Source organism: Anthonomus grandis, chromosome 9 (genome assembly GCF_022605725.1).
Source record: "Anthonomus grandis grandis chromosome 9, icAntGran1.3, whole genome shotgun sequence".
NCBI lineage: Eukaryota > Metazoa > Arthropoda > Insecta > Coleoptera > Curculionidae > Anthonomus > Anthonomus grandis.
The window spans coordinates 19,428,261-19,441,413 of NC_065554.1; the positions used below are offsets into that span (position 1 = coordinate 19,428,261).

At 31.3% G+C, this 13,153-nt stretch overlaps 1 protein-coding gene across 4 annotated transcripts in view; it reads right to left on the reverse strand.

Annotated features, from left to right (window-relative positions):
- Positions 1–13,153, reverse strand: part of LOC126740790 (cGMP-dependent protein kinase, isozyme 2 forms cD4/T1/T3A/T3B) — a 189,101-nt gene that overhangs the window by 154,167 nt on the left and 21,781 nt on the right. For all 4 annotated transcript variants that reach the window (XM_050446960.1, XM_050446961.1, XM_050446963.1 and 1 more), the window contains exon 3: positions 11,805–12,071. In XM_050446960.1, the coding sequence (XP_050302917.1) occupies positions 11,805–12,071 (267 nt within the window). The remainder of the gene's footprint in view (positions 1–11,804; positions 12,072–13,153) is intronic.

A 13,153-nucleotide genomic window follows, 5' to 3' on the forward strand; every position in this document is an offset into this window, starting at 1 on the left:
CTAAATTGGTGCCAAACAGAGACTACGGACGAAACTTTTGTATGGGGCAATCGAATATTTAACTCAGAAGAATCATGATCGTAGTAAAGGTAGTTAATTTATACTTGTCATATACAATATACAACAAAAACGTAGGAATCGAGTCAAGAAAAATTACTGGATATCCAATGATACAATAAACTTGATAGACCAAATAAGACGAATTAATAGAAACATGCCGGAACAAGAAAAGGGATGAGTATTTAAACATCTTAACCTCGCCCAGCTAGATAAAATACGATGTCTAGTTAGAGAATTTAAACCATGAACACAAACTGTAAAGGACATGAAAGAAATTAGTAATTAGGAGTTGGAGGACATCAGAGCCGAATATAATGGAGACAACACTGCAAAGATTTATATAAGTCAGTAAGCTTGGAAACATCCGAAAAACAAGCAAGACCACAAGAAAAAAAACCTTGGAAGACTACGGAACAGATCTTATACACGCCTTATTAACTAAAATATGGGAAATGGTCGAGTGGCTCCATAAAAAAAGATCACCAACGGAATGTAATAAATAACTTTAGAACCACACGCAAGCGAATTGACCATTTGAAAACATTCCTACTTCCACAAATATTGGATGAACGGAGAGGGTTCATACTAGGTAAAGGTATACGCGAGCAGCTACTCAATGACAACAAAATAACATTAAAAAACGAGAAAACATAATTTAAAATTATATTTCTGTTTCATGGACTATACGAAAGCGTTCGACTCTGTAAACTGGTCACTTCTGTGGAGAGGGATGGGTGAAATAAGTGTTCCCAAGCATCGGATTTTTAATGGGGACTCTATTGATACAACAACCCCAATAAGCTTTTAAGATAGAGGCCAGTATCATACAGGGATGCATACATTCACCCCTCTTTTAAAACATGTAGAGCGAATACATCATAAGAAAAGTACTTGATGACTGGGATGAAGAAATACAAATTGAATAAAAAGAATTAGTAACCTGACGTATTATATTATATTATTCCAGCAGACGAAGAAACACTGATAAATATAATGAACAGATTAGAGAACTATAGTAGATAATATGGTTTAAAGATAAACGAAACAAAAACCAAAGTAATGATCATCGATAGATCTAATGACAAGTTAAATATCAAAAACGTAGCGAGATATGATCTGGTGGACAAGTTTGTATACCTGAGATCGTTGATAACGAAAGATGCAGGCTGTTCAGAAAAAATAGAGAGAAGATTGGCATTGGCCAAATGATCAACAACTAAACTCATAAAAATATGGAAAGATCAAAACATTACAAAAATAATGAAAGTATTGGTGGCAAACTCCTTGATCTTCCTAATTGCTGTCTACTGTGCTGAAACTTGGACACTAAACAAATAGAAAATTGATTGAAGCCTTCGAATTATGGGTGTACGGATGAATCCTAAGAGTGTCAAGGGTGAAGCACTGAACAAACGCTACTGTTCTAGTTCTTCTAGAATATATGATAATCAAAAAGTGTCTACTAAACTAAATTAGTAGCATATCTCAGTTACTTTAGCCACATAACAAAAGTTGTGGGAAAAAGAGGACGGCCTTCAATGAGGTGGACCGACAGATACTACACCCTTCAGAGGATAAAAAGACTGAAAAGAAGAAGGAATTGAATGTGATAGGGCAAACAAAAATTTAGAAGAAAAAATTAAGTGGAAATGATGTTTGTCATATGAGGTCATTTAAATTCAAGTTTGAAATAACTGAAATAGTAAAACAGATAAATGAATCATTCAGTAGAGAAGAACATTGATATTCAGTAGAGAAGAACAAAAAACAATAGAAATTCAATAAATTTCAATTTTTAAGATGTGGTAGATCATGATGGAAAACTTTAATTAATTATTATTATTAAATCATGTAAGAAAATTGTAATTTTTATTGTAATATTACAGGCAGTGCAAATGTACAAATGTTGGGAAATGAAATAATCAAAATAAAGGATAAGAAATAAATAATCTAATCTTTAAATTAAATAATATTTGCCCTATACGGGGTGGCACAGGATAAAGGAAACACTCTATAACTTCTTTGGTTTTTTAAGCAAATTAAATAAGATTTCTTTTCTTTTTTTCCTCTTCTTCTTTTGTCTTTAGGTATATTATGTTAAGTGCTTTTAATTATTTTCTGTCACTTCTGGTTTAAGAGGAAATTGTTATGATTTTCTCCTATTTAAAATTAAAAAATGAAATTTATTTGGTTATAACATACTAAAAAATCCCTTTTAATTGAGTTCATATCATTAAAATGAACTTTCCCTCCAAAGGGCCCGAATACCAAATAACGTAAGGGAAATACAAGTTAAAATGACTTAGGAAAATTAGAAAAATGAAGTGCAATAGATATAGAAAAAACTTAATATTTCCTCATTTTCAGAAAGTAGTAAGTCAGATTATGTAAGAGACGACTAGTACCTTATTATTTAGAGATTATAAAAGAAATTGTTAAGGTGAAGAAGAAGAAAAGCAATGGAGTCGAATATTCTTCGCACTGCTCACAACACAACTCTCCTATACAATAAGTTATATTCTGTAAGAGAATACAATTTTTAGATGATTAAGAGAGTTATAAAAAAATGAATTGGAGTAGAAACGACGGCAAATTACATAAAACGCATTTCTTTCCCCATTTTCATAAAATGAATAGAATGAAAAATATTATGAATATTCTATGAGCATAAATAAGCGCTCCCAACTAACGAAGTCAAGTTTTACCTTATTTTACCACCTTAGATCAAAGAATAATGACCTTACTTATTTGTGTTTTTCTAGTATATATTTAATCAACATAAAAATTTGATCATTTTAAGATAATTCAGGCTGTAATAGAAAAATTAAATGTGTAACTCATCTCAGACTACAGAAAAATAAAAAAATAATACGTTATATTAGATAAATTAATTACAGCTGCAAATTATTTAATTTGCGATTTTACAGTTAATCTGAGAATTATAAAAAATACTAAGTAATAAAAAAGACATATGTAATATAGCAATGAATCTAGTACAATACATTTTCTAGTTTTAGACATAAAACATTTGATATTCGAAATTCATGGATAATCGCAGTCAAATTAATAATAACGAAAGAAAAAAAAATCCTAATTACTGATTTAATGAGGGCAGTCTTTATAAAATTTGATAATTTTATAACTATATTTTAATTAATTGTTTACTACATAATTATTTACTTTAATTTTTCCAGCCATTATTTCCGAGATAGTACCGGATAATCCAAAGTGTTCTTTTAGATACATGCGAATTTTCGATGGTTTTTGTCTACGGTTTGACAGTTGGCAATGTCAAACTCTGTTTACATTTCTGCTTAATAAGGTTTGGCGATTTATTATAAATCTTATTGTTTCTTGTTCCAAAAATAATTAAAAGTGTAAAAAAAATAATATGTATCGTGCTTGAAATAAATTACTGTAATTACATTCCTAAAAATCTGTTATTTTTTCATATTTATTTGTGTGTAGGATTAACCTTTAGCAATAGATATCTTAAATGTATAATTTAAATAAATAATTTGAATTAAGACCAAACCAAAAAAGTTTATAAAAATTGAACAATTTTTTATATTTATATATACAAATTTAATAGTTGTAAAAGTTGTTGCCTCGATCGGTCTGTAGACAGTTTATGACAAATCATTGGAGCATTAATCGGACATTAATGGAATTATGCTTTAACTAAGTCTAAAGTTAGTGATAGCGATTTTTTCGAAAATATATAAAAAAAAACACGTAAAGTAATACATGAACAATAAACAAGAGACATAGCATACAAAAAGTTTAACGTTACAAAAACCGACGATGCCTGGAATGACTATAAAAGGCATGAAATGCATATGCTTTAAGGAATGAAAAAGTCAATTAGTTAAACATAAACATTGATGAATGCCGAGGTAATAGAAAGATAATGGGCAACTGATGTGGTTTATTTTGAAAACATTAGGGCAACTGTAAGATGTCTTTGTGGGGTATGTAAGAAGCAGATTTGAGAGATTTTTGGAATAGTGTAGAAGAAATTATAAATTACTTTTATCCTAAAAAACCTAAGCCACGGATCTCATATATAAAAATGCACAGTCTAGTTTATCATATTTTCAAATATTAACCTTGTTCCAGCTCAAAGAAATAGTGTATGGCTTAAAAAACAGGAGTACTACCGATTAAACTCTTAGCATAAAACTACTTAAGAATCTTTCAGTGTCATAGGGTTACTACTTTTAAATTTAATTCATACTTTAAATACAAATAAACTTGTACTATAATTCTAGTTCTAATCTGGATACATAATTTCTTAACACAGATTTTACTAGTTAAAGGAAAGTGAGTCGGGTGTGACACAAGGGAGTTCATTGGAACCACTATCGTTTGTCATTTATGTTAATGATATACATTATTTTTTAACCAATTTATTTTCGGATAATACTAATATCTCTTTCTGGTTTAAAAAAATAAAAAATAAATAGAGGTATTTTTGACATAGAATCAAACCCTGGGGCGTATAACTAATACCAATTGTAAACTTTTGTAAGTGTACCTTATATTAATTTTACATATTTTTTTCTGTTTGTCTTTTTGTTTCTTTGTTCAGAACTGAATGCTATCATACAACCGTATCATAAATTGCTGCTTAGAAATTGGTTATTCTCTTCCCAAAATTAGTAAACCTGAAAATCACTCGAACTTTAGTCGATTATTCAAACTTTAGTACAAACTGTAGAAAAATATGTCTATCGGAAGCACTATGACCTTTTCATAAAAAAACGAAATAATTTCCAATTAGCAATCTGGTTTTCGCAATCATAGTACGACTTTAATGTTAGCTTATATAATAGATGAAATAACAACTTCTATTGATAAGGGCAATATATCATCCTTGACCATGAAATTATGTGTGAAAAGCTACTCTGAAGAGTACCATGGATTCGATCACATTACAGTCATGTTCCTTCCACCATGCCTTCAAAAAAAAAACATCTGATGGTGATAGATAACATGGAATTTTCAGATCCTTGCGAAATTACTTCAGGTGTACCTTAAGGTTCAGTTTTAGGCTAATTCTTTAATTGGAATATGTTTCTGATATGTTCTACGTTGTAAAAACTTATAAAATACAAAAGTTTGCAGACGATGCACAATTAAAGAAATAACTTAAAACGCATTACGTCAAACTGTTCCCTTATATGTTTCGGACAATTAAAAAAGTTGCCTTATGTTTAGCAAGATCTTAAATTATATATTGATGTAACAGAACTAACATTTAGGATTAGATATAGCAAGGATTTAGTTCCATATTTCTTTAGTTCTTAAAAAAGCATATTTCGCACTAAGACCTTTTTGTATAAACAAAAGAATAATCAAGCTTAGTAAAGAGCGATGTGAATCTTTTGTCACATCGTTTATTATCCTTGCCTCGATAAGTTTATGGCTTATAGTTTGCTAAAATATCAGAAAACCTGTTGCAGATTTATATTAAACCTATGATAGTATCATTTAAAATTCACGAGTTGGGTTGGCTTCGTATAGAGAATTTATATCAGGGTATAACCTCAGTGTTTTTTTCCATAAAAATGAAAAATCCCAAATTTGATTTAGTTTTGTTTTTTAAAGTTTTTGTTATTTATTTTTAAATTTAGTTTTGTCATTCTGAATTCAACGAGAACATCCGTGAGGTCATAGCTCTTATATTAGCTCTTATAGATATATCGCATTTTTGGAGCCTATTTTTGGCCTCAAAAACGAGGTCGAAAAGTGATTTTTTCCGAATTTTCAAAGTGCTCTCATTCAGTTAGTTCTGCTCGAATCCCATTATAACCCGGTGTTTTCGTGATGTGGGTGATGAGAGGAAGCCGCTAGTAGAGTTAGTTCGATTTTGACAAAAATCAATTTTTGGTGAAAAAATTCGATACGGGGGGTATACCCGAAAAATGAAAAATCCCAAATTTTGGAGGGCGATATCTCGGCATTTATGGGACCTATCGGGAAAATTCCAACGGCATTGTCTTAGTTTCATCGTTCTGAATTCAGCGAGACCATCCGCGAGGTCGCTGATCTTATATTAGCTGAGATATCGCATTTTTGGAACCTATTTTTGGCCTCAAAAACGAGGTCGAAAAGTGATTTTTTCCGAATTTTCAAAGTGCTCTCATTCAGTTAGTTCTGCTCAAATCCCATTATAACCCAGTGTTTTCGTGATGTGGGTGATGAGAGGAAGCCGCTAGTATAGTTAGTTCGATTTTGACAAAAATCAATTTTTGGTGAAAAAATTGGATACGGGGGGGTATACCCGAAAAATGAAAAATCCCAAATTTTGGAGGTCGATATCTCGGCTTCTATGGGACCTATCGGGAAAATTACATCGGCATTGTCTTAGTTTCGTCATTCTGAATTCAGCGAGACCATCTGCGAGGTCGTAGCTCTTATATTAGCTGAGATATCGCATTTTTGAAGCCCACTTTTGGCCTCAAAAACGAGGTCGAAAAGTGATTTTTTTCCGAATTTTCAAAGTGCTCTCATTCAGTTAGTTCTGCTCGAATCCCATTATAACCCGGTGTTTTCGTGATGTGGGTAATGAGAGGAAGCCGCTAGTATAGTTAGTTCGATTTAGACAAAAATCAATTTTTGGTGAAAAAAATCGATACGGGGGGGGTACCGATACCCGAAAAATGAAAAATCCCAAACTTTGGAGGTCGATATCTCGGCTTCTATGGGCCCTATCGGGAAAATGTCAACAGCATTTTCTTAGCTTCGTCATTCTGAATTCAGCGAGACCATCCGTGGGGTCGTAGCTATTATATTAACTGAGATATCGCATTTTTGGAGCCCATTTTTGGCCTCAAAAACGAGGTCAAAAAGTGATTTTTTCCGAATTTTCAAAGTGCTCTCATTCAGTTAGTTCTGCTCGAATCCCATTATAACCGGGTGTTTTCGTAATGTGGGTGATGAGAGGAAGCCGCTAGTATAGTTAGTTCGATTTTGACAAAAATCAATTTTTGGTGAAAAAATTGGATACGGGGGGGGGGTATACCCGAAAAATGAAAAATCCCAAATTTTGGAGGTCGATATCTCGGCTTCTATAGCCACTATCGGAAAAATTCCAACAGTTTTGTCTTAGTGTTCCACAGAGAGTTCTTACATCTTGTCCCCTCTTTTTGTTCAACAAATTGGTATGTAAAGATAAAGTACTTAATGTCAAAGTAATATTTTTATCATTTAACTTATTTCAGGCGCAGTTTTTTGCACAATGCTGTCAATAACAAGATTCCTGCAAGTGTAAAGGTCTTGGCAGAAAGTGGCTGCTCTTTTTAAAGAAGCAATACCATTATTAAATCAATTTATTTAAAAAGACATGTAAGTAATAAATATAACAAAACCATTGAATAAGCATGTAACAGGATTTATTTAATCGAATGTTGTACTTTTGCATTCTCGCAAAGTCCAAAGGTTCATTGGTACAATACGTATAAGCACATAAATGTTAATAATACATTGACATATTTAATAAGTATAATAATGCAAGTATTGCAATTAGTTTAATTGTACCGCTAATAAATTTAATAAAAACCAACAATTTGTCAGGCGATTTTTCACCTCCTCTGCGGCCATCGTCATTGAATCAAAAACCTTCAATCGCACGGCAAAATTATCAAATGGCCAATTATGGCTTAATTTCTCGGACGCACGCAGTTAGAATCGACATACTATGCGTGTTTGCATAATGCGAACTGATGTTGGCCAAGGTGGCAAATGTATTAGGATGGATTTGTCGTTTTTAGGCCATAAATCTAACAATAATAGAATTCATGCAAGTCACTCTATAAATGCAAGAACTGAGTCTATATAAAAAATCAATAAATGCTAAAATTAATGCTTCTATGTACAAAAGACCCTTAGGCAGAATTTTCTATGTGATGATACTGAAAAACAAATTTTTTAGCTTCATTGAAACGTCTCATCTTGATATTTTGGTGAAAGAGTCATTTAAAACATCCAACCGACATCATATTGTTTAAATACAACATTATTATCTTTATGCTAGTATATTTCACATACATCTAAATCACACTTATTTGCCATATTACATAACAATATAATAATACATTACAGATACACACGCAATTTCAAATCATGTAAACGCGATGCAAATTGTGGCATTTCAAATGACCAGACACTTTTACCTCATAGAAAAAAACATCCATTTTAGTTCAGATTTAATATGAGCATATAAGGAAAAGCGTTTGTGTAACGATGTCTTAAGGGCATATACAGCTTGTTATTACATATCTAGGATTCAAAGTTATACCTTGTTTGGTTGTTGTTTCAGCATATAATTTTGTTAAAATTGGTTTTAGGTGAAATAATCTAGTTTTTCAAGCAGTTTGATTTGAATGTGAATGTAACAAATGTATTTTTTTAGAAATAATATAAAAAATAGAAATAACATCCAGCCAAAAGTATCGCTTTTGAGTATCACTTTAGACAGATTTTTAAGTTGAAAACAGTCAAACTCCAAAAAGAGTCAAACACTAACATTCTTACTAACATATTTAATGAAGAAGCATTGCAATTGAAGCGGGAAAGATTCCTGAGAGACTCAAGCTGTATAGAAAGTCAACTGGGATGATAAGTAGACAAACCAGTAGTATCTGAACTTTAGGCCAATACCCTTTAGAGTAATTTTCTATGCTAAAATGTCTTATCTATATCAGGTAGGTGGTAATATTAGATAGATATGCCCGTTTTCGACTGGCTCAAAGCAGATCTTCTTAACGCTGCTCTAATTTTTTTGACTACTTCTAAAGTAGAAAAAGATATACAAAGCAAGGAAAGTAGTGCATGAATGAAGAATTCAAAGCCTAATCTCATAAGTTAATGCCATTTTGCTAATAGCAGACTTGATAAATAATCTGTGAATTGGTCAATGCTAATCTCATATCTCAAGAGAGACCAGTTAACTATTATATACTAACATAATAGTTAATTTGCTAAATATCTACTAACTGAGGTATTAACAACGAACCATGAAAATGACCTAAGAATTAGAGTAATGTAAGTTTACTGTACAAGCTGACAATTCGATTTCTTACATCAATCTGTTATTAACAAACCTGGCATTATATATTTTGGTTTTTTCGATCTCTAGCATTAGCAAGGATTTTGAACGTGTTTTACTAAAATTTCCTGAATAAGTTATTCATACATAGTATTCATATCTGCTTGAAAAACAGCTGGTATAGTTGGACCATGTGATGGATTGGATGGATTGGATGATGATGAAAAGTACATTAGTTGTACTAAGTTAAGTACATAGTTGGACCCTTATAAATGATATTTTTGGTCCATAACTTCACATATATTGAGCAACTGGTGACATTTACTCTATTTTCTTCATTATGACATCAATATCCATATAGACTATTACTACGTCTGCAATTGAAGTTAAGTGGCGTATATGGGTCAGTTAAGAGGTTTTAGAGGGGATATAAACTTTAGTTAAGTCTAAGGCTATAACCGAATATTAGTAAGTAATGTAGTATTAGTAAGTACAAGAAGATAAAATGCTGCCTGGAAAAGAGTAATATTTTAAATTAGGTTGAGTCTATAGTAATATTTCCAAATTCTTTTTTAAATTAATTTAAATAAAATTACCTGATACTATTAGAGAACTGTAGTACTAATTTTTTTTTGAGTAAGTGTCCTTTGCTGTTTTTCCATTGAAGTGATCACTTTGTTTGAGGTAGAAGTACTTCCGACCTTACCCATCAGAAATGAAGAATACATTTATTTTTGTTTTTAAATTTATTATTTCCGTTGATAATTAGAATCTATTCCCTATCTATATGACAAGGAAATTTGTATTTTTGAATATTATGGCAAAAAAACTGCTTAGAACCTTAATTGCATCATTACAATTTAATCTATGACTCTATTACCTCAGTTTTTACAAAACCAAATGTAGAATCATCAAGGTAGCCTGATCACCACCTACACAATGAGATCAGAATCAGTCATAATCTCATAAGAGAATATCATTCTGCTAATAGCAGACTTGACATACAGTTAGATTAATGGATGTTTACTTTACAGGCTGACAATTTGATTTTTTACACCATTCTGTTAATAACAGACCTGATATTATATAATTTGGTTTCGATGACGGATTTTCTCACTAATCTTCAATCTTAATAAGGCTTTTGATTCACGATAATTTCATGAATAACATCAAATATTCCATCCTTGATTAAAAAACATTTGGTATTATTATAACTTGGATAATGTGGTGATTTGCATGATGTATTATCAGAGAAAAATATATTGATTATTGGAGTTCTTCAGGCTTCTCGAGTTAGACCCTATAAATCAGATTTTTGATCAATGCAACATTGCAAACATCGGTTTCTTAACAAACATTTACTCTCTTTGATCCATATATGTGGCGAATATGGGTCACTTAGAGGTTCAAGAAGTAATATGCCTTTAGTTGTTAAGTTTGTGTCTATAGTAATATTTTCAGATTCTCTTTTGCATGAAATTAAACAAATTACCTAGTACTGTTAGAAAACTTGTAGTTAAATTTTATTAGTAAATATCTTTTGTTAAAGTCGTTCCAAAGGTATCAGCGTTTGACATAAAAGTACCTCACCCATCAGGAGTTGAAAATAAATTTCTTTTTGTTTTTCGATTTGTTACTGCCGTTGATAACTATAATCTATTTTCTATATGACAAAAAAAACTACTTAGAGCACATTTACATATTGATTACTACCTCAGCTTTTGTAGAAGACATTTGAGAATCATGAGTAGCCTTGTCAACACCATCTCCACTATGGTGTTCGCAAATTAGAATGGAGAAAGCGGTATTGGAATTAGTTTCAGTCATAAGATATGTGGTCAATTCTTTCCAAATAGCGAAAAGGAAAATTGAATTCTTGTATCTACTCCACTTGAATGAATTCTTTTATCATTACTATAAGAGGATGCTCATTAAGTCTTAATTTTTCTTCCAGCTCTTCTTCTCAGAGAGATTAGGAATTGAGAGTGACAAAATATTGTTTGTCAAATTTAGAAACCTATCAACAGAATATTGTACTTTCATCACTGGTGATTTGTCATATATATCATAATTTTTTCATCTAGTTGGCCGTGAAAAAGTAATGTAAAAATGCTTTCAGGTTTTTCTTATCTACCAATCGTATTTTTTAATCTGTTGCTAAATCTAGTAGTTTTTATTCAATTACCAAATTACAGGATAATTATTTGATTAAATTATTTTAACTGTATCTATTATGGCAGTCAGTCTTCGAACTATCAGCCACAGATAGTACTGTGTCACTCAAATTTCTTCTTATTTCAGTGAGAAGATAGAACTTTTAATTAAGCTAATATTCAATTTCTCCTTAAACCAAATTCTTAATCCAAAGGCTTTTCTTTGAAGACATTAAAAACTTAACTGCCTCTCCATCATCCAACACCTATCATTCAACATTTTGTCCCATATAAAAAAAAGACCTTAATTCAACGTATACACCGGCAACACAAATTCCGCTAATAAAGCAATAATTCACCTGAAACCCGTTCGATAATAAATTAAAACCAACTGTCGATAATTTACGAGGATAATATCTGTTATTTTTTATCGGTTGTGCAACGTGTCGGTAGCATTCTAAATTAGATCGAATGTCAATTGAATCGATTTTTTTTTGCATTATAAGAACCATTATCGATCATTCTAACTGAATACTTACCTTTCATTTTTGTAGATCGTCGGGAAAGTGAGGCTGCTCATCTCCAAGATGCTCTTCTCGTTTTGGGGTTCGGCCGAAATACCGGCCCTTTGTTTTCTCGGTCTTAATTGGCTACCGAGCCCTTTAGGGCTTGCTGGGTGGTTATGGGTGATAGCCATTACTGATTGGAATTTGTCCAGTTGGGAACGTAGTTCAAATATTTTATGGTGGCTTTGGGCTAACTCGTCTTGGAGACGTTTAATTTCTTCGTCTTTTTTTACCAATAGCCTGAAAAAAGTAGGAGTGTTTTATTGTAATAAATTCACTCATTATTTGGAGATTAAAATAAATTCAGGTTTTTTTGTTCTCTAAAATATAAGATGGCAATAAGACAAGAATGAAGCAATGAAGCATACAAAAATTATATGGCATGTAGTGACTAAAAATTCATACAAAAAATACCTTTTTAAGCTAGTAAATAAATATCGAATTTCTCTAATTTTAAAAACCACTGAGTTTCATGATCAACTTTTGTTAGAGGTAAATTTTATATTCTTGTTCAGATGCTTTTTCTTTGTTAAAGTATGTTCATATAGAATTGAAATTAAGAGAGAGCATGTTGGGTTTCTCCTTTTTTTGAGTTTATTTTAAAAAATGTGTATTTTTTTATTTTTCAATATTAGTGGATTGCTGTATATTATTAATAAATCGTATTCCGTCCTGTAGATAGGTGTGTCTTTACCTATAAGGCTGGTATGGTAAAATAAAATAATTAAATGAAATAAAAGTTTTTTTTTTGTAAATACAACCGTTTTCGAATTAATAAGTAGTTTTTGAATGGATTAAAATAAAAATCTTGATACTGTCAAAAGCATACCACACATCTAAATACTTTGAAAACGCATGTAACAATTTTATAAGAAAAATGAGATAACAGGAAACTCATTAAAGATAAAAATTAAAGGTAGAAGAAAATGCGTTTGGCACAAAGAAGATCATGATCATTTCATCAAAGGCCTTACAATAATCCAAAGGTCAATCAACATGACAGCCATTGTTTAGAGTGGCGTACAGCGCAGCGCACAGGGACTACAAGCGCATTAGTAAATATTACTACGATAAAATTACAAATCGACAAATTCACCGAAAGATCAAAAAAGAGAATAAAAAAACGAAAGGAGCAAGAATGTATTATTTTAGGATCTACCTTATAGATGTTAAAAGCCTTTAGAAGCCACGAGTGAGGTACGGAATCAAAACCTTTTTTATCATTTAAGGATGCTACACAGAGGTTTCTCTGATTCTTTCTCACTTGTTGCTTTAATATTGCGTGGATTGTGAGTTTTTCCCGGTACCCAAGCACTTTTTTA